Source organism: Salmo trutta, chromosome 25 (genome assembly GCF_901001165.1).
Source record: "Salmo trutta chromosome 25, fSalTru1.1, whole genome shotgun sequence".
In the NCBI taxonomy this organism is placed as follows: domain Eukaryota; kingdom Metazoa; phylum Chordata; class Actinopteri; order Salmoniformes; family Salmonidae; genus Salmo; species Salmo trutta.
The window spans coordinates 36,688,536-36,704,268 of record NC_042981.1 but is presented as its reverse complement, the minus strand read 5'-3'; the positions used below and the strand labels follow the sequence as shown (position 1 = coordinate 36,704,268).

Sequence of the window (15,733 nt, the reverse complement as noted above, 5' to 3'; positions counted from 1 at the left end):
CATTTTACATGAACATATATCTACCACCTAAGTGAGTGGTGCTTAGTTTCGTTCCTGCAAATTAAAGTCAGGCTATATCACAATGTCAAAGAAATTAGGAAAATCATCTACTCCCAATAAACCACTTTTCAATTTTCATGACACGAATTATTTCATAAACATTTTCAACTAGCTGTGTATCCGTGGAGTGTAGCGGGGCACCCCTGTCTGCCCAGAGAGAGAGAGAGTGAGAAAAGAGGGTCTCACGAATCCGTCCTATAGCCGCGCAAAAACCATGCCTTCCTATCTATTTTGTCCCCGTTTGCCATAAAAAAAGTTACCTATTTATAGTCTCCCCTCTCCCATCTCTCTTTCTCTCCCTCTGTCTGTCGGCATTAGAAAGCACCTGCAGGCATCCCTAATCCTGAAACCCGCGACCCTTACAGATTGAAGCCCCACAACGCAAAGCGCTGCTCAAGACCCGAAGCAAATCACCGCCCAGACAGGCTCGCGCTCAGAGCGACCAAAGAAGAAGAAAAAGCCACCACCAACCCCAGAACCTCAACCCCTCTCCGACCGCCGCAGCCCAGTCCACTAATATACTACTCAGAGGTGACACCAGGCGAGCATGTGAGTAACCAGGTTCATTATACGTTTATGGTTGGCAGAGTCAGATTAGTGAGGGAGTGAGTTAGTTAAAACCATATGTTGGTCAGAGTTGGCGTATCTTTTACATCAACACGGGGCTAATTAGCCCCAAAAGGCATCACAGGCTTGCCAAAGGCGCACATACCCCTACGCGCGCACACAGTCACGCACGCGCACGGACACACACACACACACACACACTTGCCGTGGAAATAGACTATATCAGATTTACAACAGTATAACTTAGGCATATAGGCTACACTAACTAGGCTATCTATTTTTAGAGGTTGGGGGTATTCTAAAAAGTAAAGAAAATATAAAAGCTGTTAAACATAGAATAATGTTTTACTGAAGGCTCTATATTAAACTCGACGGAGCGGGCTAGTTAGAATGTTGACTGGCCTTAATCGTTCGGCCCATGCAGTCAGGACCGTGCCTGCCGCGTGCAGTTTTGGGAGATTTATAGATTTGCTTTCGCGCGCCATTGAATTATCTCGCAGGTTGCATTAATCCGGGTGATTACATTTGATTTAATTTTCATAATAATTAAAGTGAACCATCACTAAAATGAAAAGCTGTGGTGCGGATGGAGTGGGGGGGGGGGGGGGGGGCAGATGAAAGGGACTGCTGTGGTATTTGTGCACGCGATGGCTCCAGCTCAGCGCTCCCGGTGCGAATCCTGATTAAGTGATTAGATTGATAGGTGGAAGGGCCGGTAGACAGAAATGATTAAATTAGCATATCACAAATGCCTCGTGCGACGCCGAAAATCACGGTTACCTGCAGTGGTGCAAGCCGCTCTGTTGCCGGTCGTGTGGCTGTGAATTCCCCAGCCCCGAAATTAAACCATGTAAGACCCGGGTGTGTAATATCTGCATTAGGTGGCAGCAAAGATACAGTACTCTCTATACAGTGGCCTCTCTCCCTTTTCCTTCCTCTCTCTGCTTCTCTCTCTCTCTCTCTCTTACTCTCAAAAAATAGACAACGCCACGCAAGAGAATGCCATTTCGAGGGAGCAGGTTTAAAATAATAACCTCATACAATCCTATATGCAAAATAATATAAAAAAAATAAATACAAATAACATTACATACAAAAGTGTAGGCTATAATTTATAATAATGTATAATTACACATTTACACGAGGAGGAACATTCGAGAACAGTATAGTCAACGATGGCAAAATAGACCGTCATGATTGAAGCAGCACGGCCAGCGTGTCATTCGAAGAGTGAGCTTACTGTCTCGTGGTGCAGAATCCCGTTGCTCTACAGAGTTGACCGGGAGAAAAGAGCTGTACAATGAACTAATCGAATCAAATGTGCAGTGCGGTTTGCATGTTAATGCGATGGCATGTCAATAGCGTTTAAAGGTGTCAGCTCCCTCATACGGAGACGGATGGCTCCACACTTACGTTTTCAATTCTGCACAGCTGCAAGTTAAACGAGCTTCTCTTCAATAGAATACTTCAACAGCTACTCAGATGGAGCACTGCGACTGACGGAACGCCATAGCCGCGCGCCTGACCTCAAAAGGCAAATTGCGACACATTGATGTTGTTGTTGTTTTTAATCGATAGGAGTTTTATACTGTAACGTTAGATTGGCAAACGTGTAATAAAGCGTATAGAGAGACTGTGAGTACTTGTCTGAAATCGATGTGTAGACCTAATGCCACGCAGAGGACAATGTGACTTCTAGACTCATAACAGTTTAACAGCGACAAGAACATGTCAATAGCACGTATAGGCCTATTGTCGTCACTCCAACAATTAGGTATAGTTGCATTGATGCTTGTGAATATTGTTTTTTTTATATAGATAATAGATATCAGTCCATTTTCCAAGTGAAACTCAAAAAGAGACAGTGATTTTTCAACGTAAACATGTATGTAGGCTAAATGCATAGGTTGTATTTGCCAAATTTCAGAGGGATCCATGCTCAATTTGACAGAGCGTGTTTTCAAGCGGAGCTGTCCATGGTGCTGAAGGCATTTCCTAAACATGCAGTCCAAGCTCGTCATCCGGGCCACGCTCAGGAGGGCGCAACATTAGAACGTTGCAGATAGAAATACCATGAATAGAGCTGACAAGATGGTATACTGGTACTCTACTTGTCTGTTCTACACAATATATGCACCTGAATGTTCGACCATCGTTGTGCATGAACGCTGCCCCATGAGTATCAGCTCTTAATATGCGTTTACACTTAAGAAACACTGCTTACAATCTACCTACCAACACAATTGTTTTATTTTATTAAGTCTTATCATATAGGCCTATCCCTATCCTAAAAATAATGCTATCCCTATGGTGATTGTGTGAATAGTGTACTATGTGTACAGAAGAGTCTTGGTCCAGTTTGATAGCCTATGTGTTTGAGCAATGGGTCCCGTTCACCCCTTTTAATGTACTTCTACTTCTAGTATCTATAACAGTTGCTGTTGTTTTCAGTCTCGTCATCATCCTCTATCTCAGCCAAGCAGTTTTAATTTCATTTTGAAGACTTCAATGAAACATGTCATCCTATAGGAATGAATAGCACACAGTGTTTCTCCCACTTTGAGAGGAGTGCAGGAGGGAACCGATTGCCCCAGCTCGGTTTCTCTCGGCCCTGTTTTTGGGATGATTTACCGAATAAATAAAGCTAAGATCCAATTAGTCTTAAGTCTAATAAATGAGTCATAAATTCAATCAACAGGATATTAAAGGATTAAGATTCATGGTTTAGGTCATGGAAATAGATTTCCTGCAACTCCGTTATTAGTGCAGAGGCATAAATAAATCGCCATGGCGATCTCAGGGGCGATATCATTACAGCGTAAACAAAGCACACTCTGTAGCCATGACACTGAATAGTGACAAGGTGGTAGGGGGCAGAAAATAGTCTGCGTACAGGGAGAGGAGGGGAGTGTGTGTGTGTTTGTGTGCGGTAACCCAGGGGTGTAGTGTGTTTAGGGATGGCTTGGGTGTCACCTAATGACCAGGGCACTTGAGGAATGGACAAAGTTGAGGGTTAATGCTGGGCTCCTGTCTCATCTCTCCAAGCCAAGCCGCTGTCGATCTAAAACAATACTGGAGCTGCTATATCTGTCTGTACCTCCTGTACTGGCGTCAGTCAGCCACTGTCCCCAAACCCCCCCCCCCTTCTCGTCCCTGGTGCTTTCGTTCATTCTCTGGAGCTCTAACCTGTGTGACCTCTCAGAGTAGGTGACTTTCCTCCAAGTCCCAGTCCTGTAGAAGTCTCAGACTAGGTGACTTTCCTCCCAGTCCCAGTCCTGTGTGACCTCTCAGAGTAGCTGACTTTCCTCCCAGTCCCGTAGAAGGCAGAGCTAGAGAGATAGAGCTCCATGCCACAGATATGAGCAGCTTTCCCCCCTCGTCAGCACTAAAGTGTGTGTGGATCCTGTTGCGTTCGAGTCATCCAGTCCTCCGACTGTGTCTGTGTGAGATTGATTGTTGGGGGTAAATTAGGAGCGGGGCTGTTTTTTGGGAGGTGGGTTACCGCGTCCTCTTCCTGTTCTAAGAAAGAACTGTCACCCTACCTCACCCTGCTGTATCATTAGACTGAACTGTTTACAGAACACAGATCTAACTTTATTGGCGCGCTGAGAAGTTGGAGGAATGAAGTGTTGGCTTTCAATAGTTAATGTTAGTTCTGTTGTGATATCTTTCACTTCCTGTCCTGGTCCCCTTTGGGTCGTTATATGTTACCTGTTCAGAATAACATGATGTAAAGGTTAGAGTATATCGGAATGTTTAGATTCTATTGATCTCCCTCCGGCGTTTCTCCTAGCTGAGTTACAGTACATTCAACTTTCATTCTTCAAAAGCAAAATTGTACACAATATTCTAAATAAATGAAAAAAATGTTTTACTGCACTGTACAGTATGTGTACATGCTAATTTGACTTGTTTGTGCAAAAACCTGTAGCAAAGAGTGGGGGGGGGTTACAATTTATATGAACAATTATTATTATAATTATTATTATTTATTTGGTGGTCAGAATGCCCTTTTCTCCTGTCAGCAATCTAACCTAAACTGACCAAAAAATGTAGCCTCTGTAAGCCAATCATTTTCATCAGGCGAATATGAAACAATTCGGGGGAAAAAAGCATATTAAGATATTTTATTGGAATTCCAACGATGGCATGATTCATTCTTTCAAGCCTTTTCATGAAACAGTGAAGACCAAGATGCAACAGAATGAGGGGCAGAAACAAGTACTACAGCTAGTGAGAAAATACCATAGACATAACCATTAACAATGTAAATGATTTCAATGAATTATCACTTTGTGTTGGACAACGTTTATTTCCAGAAGGCTGTGCATTTGCAACGTTGTCCCCACACACACACACACACACACACACACACACACACACACACACACACACACACACACACACACACACACACACACACACACACACACACACACACACACACACACACACACGATTCTAATCGATCACATCTGCAATAAGCTACCGCTGATGCCTGCATTTACATAGGGAATCAATGGCGGTATCAATGCATTGCTATAGGCAAACTATAACTTCCCTTTGGCTCTGGCCATATGGATTGATTAGCTGCTTCTCCCCTTCTTTAGATCCACGTGTCTGTTTTACTACACAGAGACACGGGATATGTAATGCACATAATGGGCCTGGTAGGCTTAGAATCAAATATGCACTGATATCCTGCAGGGCTGGCAGGTGCAGCTGTCTTTGGTTTTGACTGGCTTCTGTCCCTCACCTTGTGTCCACCCGGTCAAGGTGCTACAGCCATAATACTGACCCACAAGGTAATAACCCATTACTAAGCTTTCTCCTCGGGTTGCACTATTTCCGCCAATAAGAGTCTTACTCCGAGTCTTACTTCTGAAATGTAGGCTACGCTATTCATTTTGAACAGGTCACTCTCAAACAGGATGTTCAAGACGAAATGCAAAAGGTTATTTCTGTACTTTGCACAAGCAAGCCTCAAGTGCACGGGTAGCCTCGTCGATAGGTAGACCGGTTATTTTGAAATATATATTATTGATAATTCACCGGTATGTCAAGTTGCATATTTACGCTATTCTGTGCTTTTTTCCAGGAGGACTTGTTCTATGCCTCTCAATGTTTCCCCTAACTTCAACCGTGGTGTGCTGCTGGGTATTATTCAGTGGGAGACTTGTCCTTAAAATGTTTTCTAACGCTGATAAGGACACGGACTGTGGCGGGCTAAAATCGATTCATACCTTTTGTATCTGCTGAGAAACTGTTGTATTTGATTCGGGTCGACCGGTTTTATATTATCATTTCCACCGCCATATGGAGCTCTGTCTGTCAGGCAAGAGAGGTAGAGAGAGTGTGGGGAGGGGGGGGGCACCCCCATTGGATGAATAAAAATCAGACTTGAGACATTCTGTTGTGACATGAGACACTGTATACAAAAACCAAAAGCATCACCTCTTGTCCTCTGTGAAATATTACATGCTCCCCCATCATTTAGTTTGTACACTTAAAAAAAAGGGTGCTATCTAGAACCTAAAAGTGTTCTTCGGCTGTCCCCTTAAAGAACCCTTTTTGGTTCCAAGTAGAACCCTTTTGCGTTCCATGTAGAACGCTTTCCACAGAGGGTTCTACATAGAGCCCAAAAGAGTTCTACCTGGAACCAAAAAAGGGTTCCACCTGGACCCAAAAAGGGTTCTCCTATGGTGACAGCAGAAGAACCCTTTTGGGACCCTTTTTTCTTAGAGTGTATAGACTACAGTGGTCAGGTAAGCAGATCAAGGATACAGTAGTTTAGAATAAGCTTGGACAGTATACCATATATACCGAATACCACGCATTTGGAAATAGCCACTGGATGTTTTTTTAATACCGTCAATACCTTTGAAACTATTTATTTGAAGTTTTTCAATACATGTAACTCTTTTTTTTACGTAAATGCCTGTTATTCTTTCATTTTACCAGAGAAAATAGGCTGGCTACACCGAAAAACAGTACCGGATGAAAGTAGCTACACTACACATTTAGAATGCCCGTTCGTGAATTCTCATCCAAGTGGAGAAGTGCAAATGAAGCACAAAATGAGTCTGACGCCGAGCAGAAATTACAAGAAGCCTTTTAGATCTGCGTTTACAAAACTCAGCAAGATATTGCTTATGCGTTTTATAATTTCATTCCTGCATGAAAAACACATCATTCTGCGTTAATGCGACCCCTAAGTTTCACTTGCAAGTGGCTGAATTAATAAGGTGACGGGGCATCATATACTGCAGTGTTCGCTTTCTGCCGTGTTTGAGAAGTCAAAGCCTGTTGGATGAGTTATCTGTACAGCTGCCACTGCTTGATTTCCTTGCGTTTTTTCTCCTCTCTGTTTTCGGCTCGTCTGCTCCTCCCCCCTCTTCTCCAAGCAGAGCAGGCAGGCCCGTTGCCCTAGCGACTCCAGACTCCAGACTCCACACAGACACAGCTGCTCCTTCAGAGCCAGTACTGTTCTTCCTTCAGACAAGCATCCTCAAAACTAATTTGCACAATGTCTCTCTTTCACATTCGCTTGTAAATGTCCAAACTCACCAAAACTGACATTCGGTAGCTCCTACCTATATATGAATAACTCTATGAGCTGGATTGCCTGTCTTTGTAATTTGTTTTCTTTTCTGTTTGTACTCATTAGCATATTTAGCTAGCAGCCTCCATGGAAATTTGCTCTTACTTGTGCTAATTTTGTTAGCATTCTGGTAATAGACGCTCAATGGGCTTTTTTTTTTTTTTTGGCGACCCCTTGTGTACTAAACCGGTAATACCGTAAATCTCATGATGAGAGAAGGACGGTATCACGATATGAAAATATGTAAACCGCCCAACCCTAGTTTAGAACCAGGATAGAATTGTGAATGATATTGATACTCGCCATAAAGTATACAAAAAATAATCAGTATTTATAGTGTTGACAATGAATAGGTAAAGCTAAATGTTCCTCTGATACAGTGTCTGGTTTTCTGAAGCTACGCAGTAGTACTCGTAGTAGACTAGCCTATGTCAATACAGTATCCGCCCCTCTCCTCCCAGTGTGTATTAGCCCAAACAGGGAAACACGGTTGTTGCACATGCACTGCTGATGTGTACAAGAAACAGAAAAAGCAGCAATGGGCAACATAAGCAGGAAACACAAGCTCTCTCTTTAAACAGACATTTGTTTGTTTCTTTGTTTGTTTATCGAAGCCCTTTTCTCAATTCAGCTAGGGGGCATTTTTCACGTGAGACAGCTGGGCTTTGGGGACCGAGTAGCGCTGAGTAGACTGAGACTTCCTCTCCAGTCCTGTCCTGTCCCAGTCCTCTCTCTCTCTCCCTCTCTCTTCCCTGAAATGTGATGCTGGTGCTTTTCAGTAAAGTAGGCTGTTTTCTGCAGGCTTGCAATAGGAGCCTGCCGTAGCCAGTTCTGTGTAGAGTGTGTGTGTGTGTGTGTGTGTGTGTGTGTGTGTGTGTGTGTGTGTGTGTGTGTGTGTGTACCAGTACACAGGCAGGGGAATGAGTCGGTCAGTTCACCCAGCACTCCTTTTTCTCTCTCTTTCCCCTCCCTCTCTCCCTCCTTCCCTCGCTCCCTTGCTCTCACAAGCCACACTCGCCAAGAGAGAGGTCCCGCTTGGCGGTACACAGAGAAACACTCTGATCCAGTGGCAACAGACGGAGAGAAGAGAGGCAGAAACGAGAGAACGAGAGACAGAGAGAGAGAGCGTCACGTTCACATTTGTTGTGGCTGCAGCGACAGAGAGGAGGACGAGAGAGAGAAAGAGAGAGAGAGGGGGAGACGACAGACGAGTGTGTCCTTGAAAACTGCACCACAACTCTTTCGAGAAAGCCAGGAAGACTTTGTGAGTAACGTGCACCTAGTCAGGACAACATGTGTGTGTGTGTGTGTGTGTGTGTGTGTGTGTGTGTGTGTGTGTGTGTGTGTGTGTGTGTGTGTGTGAGAGAGAGAGTGCGTGTGCATGTGAGTGTGTGCAGGGGAAACCTGCTGCTCCTACTCTGACCTGCCAAGCTGGGAGTGAAGGGGCTTGCTGTTGGTTGTGCTGCTATTGTTTCACTGCCTAAATGCTTCTGACAGGGGATTATGGAGAATACAAATCACCGTATGGTTCAGGAGAAACTGCCAAGCTTGAAGTGTGTGTGTGTGTGTGTGTGTGTGAGAGAGAGAGAGATTGAATTCCTATGTGTGCAGTTTAGCCCATCTCTTTGGGCAGTTTGGTTAGTTTTGCAATCTAGATTGTGATTGTGAGGTTATCTGGACAGACTAGTAGGGGACCTGTAGGGCCTTCCAGATGTTGGATCTGAATTTGATCACTCTTTTGTTGCTGAGAATTATTCTGCACAGCAGGAAATGCAAACTTGTGGTGTATTTGAGGTTTAAAAAGGATTCTGAAGTATGTCTTTTCCACTTTGCAATATCAGACTTGATTTGCCCTTGTATCAACCCCTACAAAAAAATGTCCATTCACTGTAATCCACATAATAATTCACATTTCCTGTGCGGCAGGATTATTTTCCTGCAGTAGGAAACTGGCTCAAATGAAGATCCTACATCTGTATATCAAATCCTAATCTATCTGCTCCTTTATTAAAGCCAAATGTATCCCCGATCCTCTTCCAATATGCCAAAATGTCAAGCTATGCAGTATATCTAGCATTCATTTACATATATATGTAAGCACAATTTAGATGTGAATACAATATTCCTCATGTGGCCATCATGGTCCTCCTCAGTATCTGCCACTATGTGTGATGTATATTTAGAATATTAGCAGATTCTCTGGAGCGATAGGATGTGGGGATTTTTCAACAGCCAATTAAGGTCACTCACTCAATAATTCAAAAAGTCAGTGGTCATCGGCCACGTCTTTGCCCAGTCGCACTGAGCCATGTCAGGCCAGATACAAAGTGAGAGGGTGGGTGGCTGTAGCTGGTATCCGACGGCGACACCACTTGTATTAAGACGAGAAGTGAAAGATATGGAGAAATTACACTTCTTGTTTGACTGAACGCATTTAAAAAAAAAAAAAAGAATTCTCATTGATAGTACAGAATTCTAAAGGAATCAGGATAGCTGAACTGCTAGACTGACAACGATAGTACTAAGAATCCAAGTGCTTGGAGGCAGCAACACGACGACGTCCAGGTCTATGGTTGGCCAGACTCTCTCTATAACTAGCATGATACTCACAATGGGGGTCTTATCACTGTGGATAACTCTGTTCTTGATGTATCCTCTGAGGGTATTTCTAGACTGCAACACAGCTGCTCCTAAATGCTGATCTAAGGTCAGTTTTGCCCGTCTAATGGTTCAGTTTATGTTTTGAAGCTGATCCTAGATCAGTGCCTAAGGGTAGGTTCCAGCCTGAGGCCTTTCTCTATGACGTGTGTCCCTATTAATACCCATGCAGAGGGAGAGAGGCTGCTGGCCTACACGCGCACGCACGCACACGCACTAATCAGAGATCCACAGCCCTTAGGCAGCTGCAGTCCTCTCCCTGCGATGTAGGCAGTGACGTCACGTCAAGCAGGAAGTGGGTTTTAGAAGGCATCGTTGTTGCGATCTGAGGCAAGCCGAAGGGGCCTAAAGCCTGAAAGGAGAGTGAAAGCTGTACTTTCTTTCTTCCGTTCTTTCTTTCGTTCGTTCTTTTCTCTCTCTCTCTCTCTCTCTCTCTCTCTCTCTCTCTCTCTCTCTCTCGCTCTCCCTTTCCATCTCTCGCTCTTTCCACTGAGCGTTAGAGAAAGTCACTATTTAGGATCTTTCCCGGATTGTTTCAAGTCGTGTGTTTGTCCAGTCTATCTCTCTGTTCTCTCTAATCCCGTATTTACCTCTAATCCAGGATTTGCCTCGGCCAGTGAAAGCCAAGTGAAATCCTGTAGACTTAGACCCAGGCTGATCCAATCATTAGTATTCCACTGCCATAATGTATCCATCAATTTAAGGTCCCCCCCCCCCCCCCCTCCCCGTCTCAATGTATTCCTGTGCATGGTGGAGTGTGTGTGTGTGTGTATAGTGCAGCAGGATAAGACTGCGTGGTCAGGAGAAGAACCCGCGCATTAATGTAGCGGGGACAGATGTGTTTCCCATGAAGTCACCCATCCTCTTAATGACACGAGCAGAGCCGGTCAGCTCTGCATGGACTGAATTAATTGGCTCGAATAGGAGTATTTAGAATCTTAATCCCATGGATTACTGGCGCTCTGGATTGAACCGCATTTCAGGGAATATTCATCCCCGTCCTCCGTCCTCCGCACTCCTCCGAGGCGACCGCCTTTAGTTCTTCGTTCCAAGTGCGCTTTTCACGAGCCGTCAAGTGTAGGATTATTACCTCGGGATGTGGTTGGATAGCTACCGTAAATAATAAACGGAACATTATTTTACAGTATGTTTATATGTAGTGCACCTCTGTCTGTCTTAGTCATGTAATTCACACGATTGTCTGTTGACTCTGTAGGTTAAGTGGTTGTTATGCCATGTACGCCCTAGTTGCTATGTGCTGGAAGTACCTCAGTAATCAGGAAGTCATTGCCTACAGTAGCAGATAAGGAATATAGGCCTATTATATATAAGATGCATAGTTACACATCTCTTGTTTTCTCTGTGCTGCGCCTCATTTGAGTCATTTAGCAGACACTCTTATCCAGAGCGACTTACAGTAGTGACTGTATACATTCCCTTGCTTTTTTTTTACATCCTGGTCCCCCGTGGGAATCAAACCCACAACCCTGGTGTTGCAAACACCACGCTCGACCAACTGAGCCACGCGGGGCCATCTCCTTTCCTCTTCCTCTCCTTTCCTCCTCTCCTCCTCCTCCTCTCCTCCCTGTGAAGTGTTCCACAGTGAGAGAGTGTTACACCTAGCCAAGATTGTTAGCCGATCGATAGCTATAGATCGTCTCATTGGAAGCCATTAGTTATGGGTTTTATAAAGCTAGTAATTATTGTGTGTAACCTTGCAGAAAATTAAATTTGGAGTTGTGTACAGTGTTTTGGTTAGAAGTTTATTATTATTTTTTTCATTCACCAGCTGCCAGTCTTGGGATCCTCCTCTTATGCTCTCAGAAGGAGAGAGTTTTTATGCTGCTCTCTGAGATGACGGCGAAAGCTCTGTTGGCGGTGGGTCCTGAGTCTGAGTAACGATACAGGCTGCTGGTCATTGTTGATACCATCATGCGCCTTTGAGTTCTGCCAAAAGCCCTTCAATAAACACTTCCTACAATATGGGCCTGGGCCGGCCTATACACACCGTACACATTAGGCTTGGAACGCCACGTTGGCAAAACCCTTTATTGGTGACGGTACTGAGTGGCTTTAATAACTTAAGAGTGATGGTTTGTGTATAAAGAGTGATGTGTGTTTTTCTCCCACTCCTTTTGTTGCAGAATGGCCTCATGGCTTGTTCTTGTTCCAGGTTTCATTTTCAGAATTGGGCCACTAGCGTGAACTCTTGTACCTTCCCACCCCACCCCTCCCCTCCCCTCCCTTACTGTCAACCTCATGCCCCGGGCCCGCTGCGGAATTCTCTCTCTCCTAGTGCCCCCTCTCTCTTTCTCTCTCCCCCCCTTTCCCTGCTTTTCTCTCTCTCCCTCTCTCTTCAAGTGCCCCCTCTCTCTTTCTCGCTCTCCCTCCTCTCCCTCCTTTCACTCTCTCTCTCTCTCTCTCCCCAAAAGCCCCCTTTCTCTATTACCAAACAAAAGGGTATATAGAATATAGCATATTTTGGCTTTAGCTCACATTGGTGGAAGGGGGATTTTTTCCCTCCCCCTCCCCCTACCCTCCACCAACACTTAACCCAGCAGCCCCTGATATGCAGAGCAGCTTTTGTTTAGCTGTGTAAATGAAAATTGCTAATCAATTTTCCCCCTTATTTCATGCCGTGTAGTTCCCAGCCCTCCCCCGCCAGCTGTCAGAGCAGCCCCACGCTGAAAGCTTCATTAGCCGGGACACGTTTAGCCCTCAGCGCTTCCCCGGCGCTACAGGAGAGCGCGCTATTTATTCAGGTAACACAGGTAAGAGGTGGAGGGACAGCCAAACTGACAGGGAGGGAAATGAATATAGCTCCTAGGAAGCTTCTGGCTAGTCCTCTCTCTTTCACTAGTCTCTTGTTATGTCGTTCTTCTTCTCTATCTCTGTCCTCTCTCCCTAGCCCTATTTCACTCTATCACCCGTTTCTCACTCTCATCTCATTTCTCTCTCCCTCTCTCTTTCCTCTCCTTTTCATCCTTCTCTCTCTCTCTCTTATATATATATATATATCTCTGAGGAAGGAGTGAGAGAAAGCCCTGAGAGTTAGGCAGTGTCATAAGGAGAGATGAATTGGCTCTGTTGGAGAGAAGAACCCTCTGTTCAAACACTGGCAACGACCATGCTGTCTTCATACTCTCTCGTTCTTTCTCTCTCTCTCTCTCTCTCTCTCTCTCTCTGCCCCTTTTTTGATCTTTTTGTATGCGGATATTCTGTCCCTGCCACCACCTGTCCTATGAAGCCGAGAGAGAGGGAGAGCGAGAGAGAGCGAGGGAGAGAGAGAGAGCGAGCGCGAGGGAGGGAGAGAGAGAGAGCGAGCGCGAGGGAGGGAGAGAGAGCTGTACAGCATATATCATCCACGTTCATTCCATCACAGTCTCACTGAGCAGGGTTGGAGTGTGTGTACAGTTTATCCTAGTTAGCAATGCCTGCCTGTTTGATAGAACTAATCTCTTGTTTGTCCTGTACTGCTCGGTGGGAAACAGTTTGAGACCCTAATGTATGCAAGACAGGCTGCCTCTTTGTCCACACCTTGGTTGAATCTCGTACTATTTAGGAAAAGAATGATCCATTTTGGTAACTTTTCATGAATATCTCCCTACGTACTTTTGAAAACTTGAGGCAGACCATTGCTGAATCATAAGCCCCTTCGCTCACTTTCTACTGAAAGGTCAGAGGGAAGCTTGGAGGGGAAACTTTGAAGTAAGGGTCAATGGAAACACATTTGTAGGAAAAGAGAATGCTCTCCCGACTCTTCTTCACTATAACATCTGACCATCAAGCTCACTTGACCACAACCCAGTTGTGACCCCAGCCTATCACAGTCAGGGTCATGATGACAACTGCTGCTGTGGAAAACTTGGTCAATCCATGTCCCTCCCTCCGTCCTTTATGGTGACCCCATGGAATCCGTTGGTCCCTGTCCCATGATCAGTCCCCTTTCACCTCCTTCCCTCGCTCCCTCAATCCCTTCCTCTGGTGACCCCAATGAGTCCTTTGGTCCCATTGCTTGTGTTGGTCCCTGTCCACCCGTCTCCCTATAAATACCCCTATGGCCATCTTTTTACCCTGCTCCCTGGTGTCTGGTTGCCACTTGAGCCCCCCCCCCAGTGATAAGACATGCCTGTCATAATTCAATCAGCCAGCCAGCTGTGCTACGCTCAGTCACTTTTTCCCCTGACCCACCTTCCGGGTGTGAGGAGGGGGACAAGGGTGTGTGTGTGGAGGGGGGGACCAGGGTGTGTGTGTGTGTGGAGGGGGGGGGGGGACCAGGGTGTGTGTGAGGAGGGAGACCAGGGTGTGTGTGAGGAGGGAGACCAGGGTGTGTGTGAGGAGGAGGACCAGGGTGTGTTGTGTGTGTGTGGGGGGGGGGGGACCAGGGTGTGTGTGAGGAGGGAGACCAGGGTGTGTGTGAGGAGGAGGACCAGGGTGTGTGTGTGAGGAGGAGGACCAGGGTGTGTGTGTGTGTGGGGGGGGGAGGGGGACCAGGGTGTGTGTGTGTGTATGGGTGAGTGTCATATTTTCCCTTGACTCTTTCTTGGCCGTGAAATGGGGTCGAAGGTGTAACTGTGTGTTTGTGTGTGTGTGTGTGTGTGTGTGTGTGTGTGTGTGTGTGTGTGTGTGTGTGTGATGTACAGAGTGGTGATCGCTCCTGGCTTTAGTCCCTGTGTATCACGTCCCAGCCCTAGTATTTTCATTGAAACCCGAGCGCGGCCACCTATCACGTGTATTTACATGTAAATGTCAGTGTGAGGTATGGAAAGACTGAGAAGGAAGAATGATGACACCTCCGCTCAGGCCTTTTTCCATTGCCATTTCCAAGCCCAAGGAGAGTGTCTGTGTGTGTGTGTGTGTGTGTGTGTGTGTGCGTGTGTGTGAATAGCTAATAGTCTGTTCTTTTAGGTTTTTAAGGTGTAGGAAGGTGTGTGTGAGATGGACCCTAGAGTGCTGCTCAAATCAAATCAAATGTATTTGTCACATACACATGGTTAGCAGATGTTAATGCAAGTATTGCGAAATGCTTGTGCTTCTAGTTCTGACCATGCAGTAATATCTAACAAGTAATCTAACCTAACAATTCCACAACAACTACCTTATACACACAAGTGTAAAGGAATGAATAAGAATATGTACATATAAATATATGAATGAGTGATGCCCGAACGGCATAGGCAAGATGCAGTAGATGGTATAGAGTACAGTATATACAGAAGAGATGAGTAATGTAGGGTATGAGAACATTATATAATATAAAGTGGCTAGTGATAAATTGATTACATCAGTTTTTCCATTATTAAAGTGGGTGGAGTTGAGTCAGTATGTTGGCAGCAGCCACTCTATGTTAGTGACGGCTGTTTAACAGTCTGATGGCCTTGAGATAGAAGCTGTTTTTCAGTCTCTCGGTCCCCGCTTTGATGCACCTGTACTGACCTCGTCTTCTGGATGATCGCGGGGTGAACAGGCAGTGGCTCGGGTGGTTGTTGTCCTTCTGGATGAAATGGCGTGAGGAACGCAACGGAAACTTCATCGACTGGAGGAGAGGGGTAAGAGTGGATGGAGGGGGGGAAAGAAGGGGGCCAGTGGGGTACAGAGGGGACATGGAGGGAGAGAGAGGATGGGGACGGAGGAGGGCTAAGAAGGGTTGAAGTGTTCTGTTAATATCAACGCAATCTGCTCCGGAGTGGCTCAGCGGTCTACGCTGCATCGCCGTGCTGGAGGCGTCACTACAGATCCGGGTTGGATACCGGGCTGTGTCGCAGCCGGCCGCGACTGGGAGACCCATGAGGCGGCGCACAATTGTGTCTGAGCTCACATAGACGCATTTTGGATCCACTTCACCCC

The 15,733-nt window shown here is 45.6% G+C and overlaps 1 protein-coding gene across 1 annotated transcript in view; it reads left to right on the top strand.

Annotated features, from left to right (window-relative positions):
* Positions 1-15,733, top strand: part of LOC115162676 (cell wall protein IFF6-like) — an 84,291-nt gene that overhangs the window by 66,764 nt on the left and 1,794 nt on the right. The window contains exon 6 of the mRNA XM_029714165.1: positions 12,531-12,657. Within this exon, the coding sequence (XP_029570025.1) occupies positions 12,531-12,657 (127 nt within the window). The remainder of the gene's footprint in view (positions 1-12,530; positions 12,658-15,733) is intronic.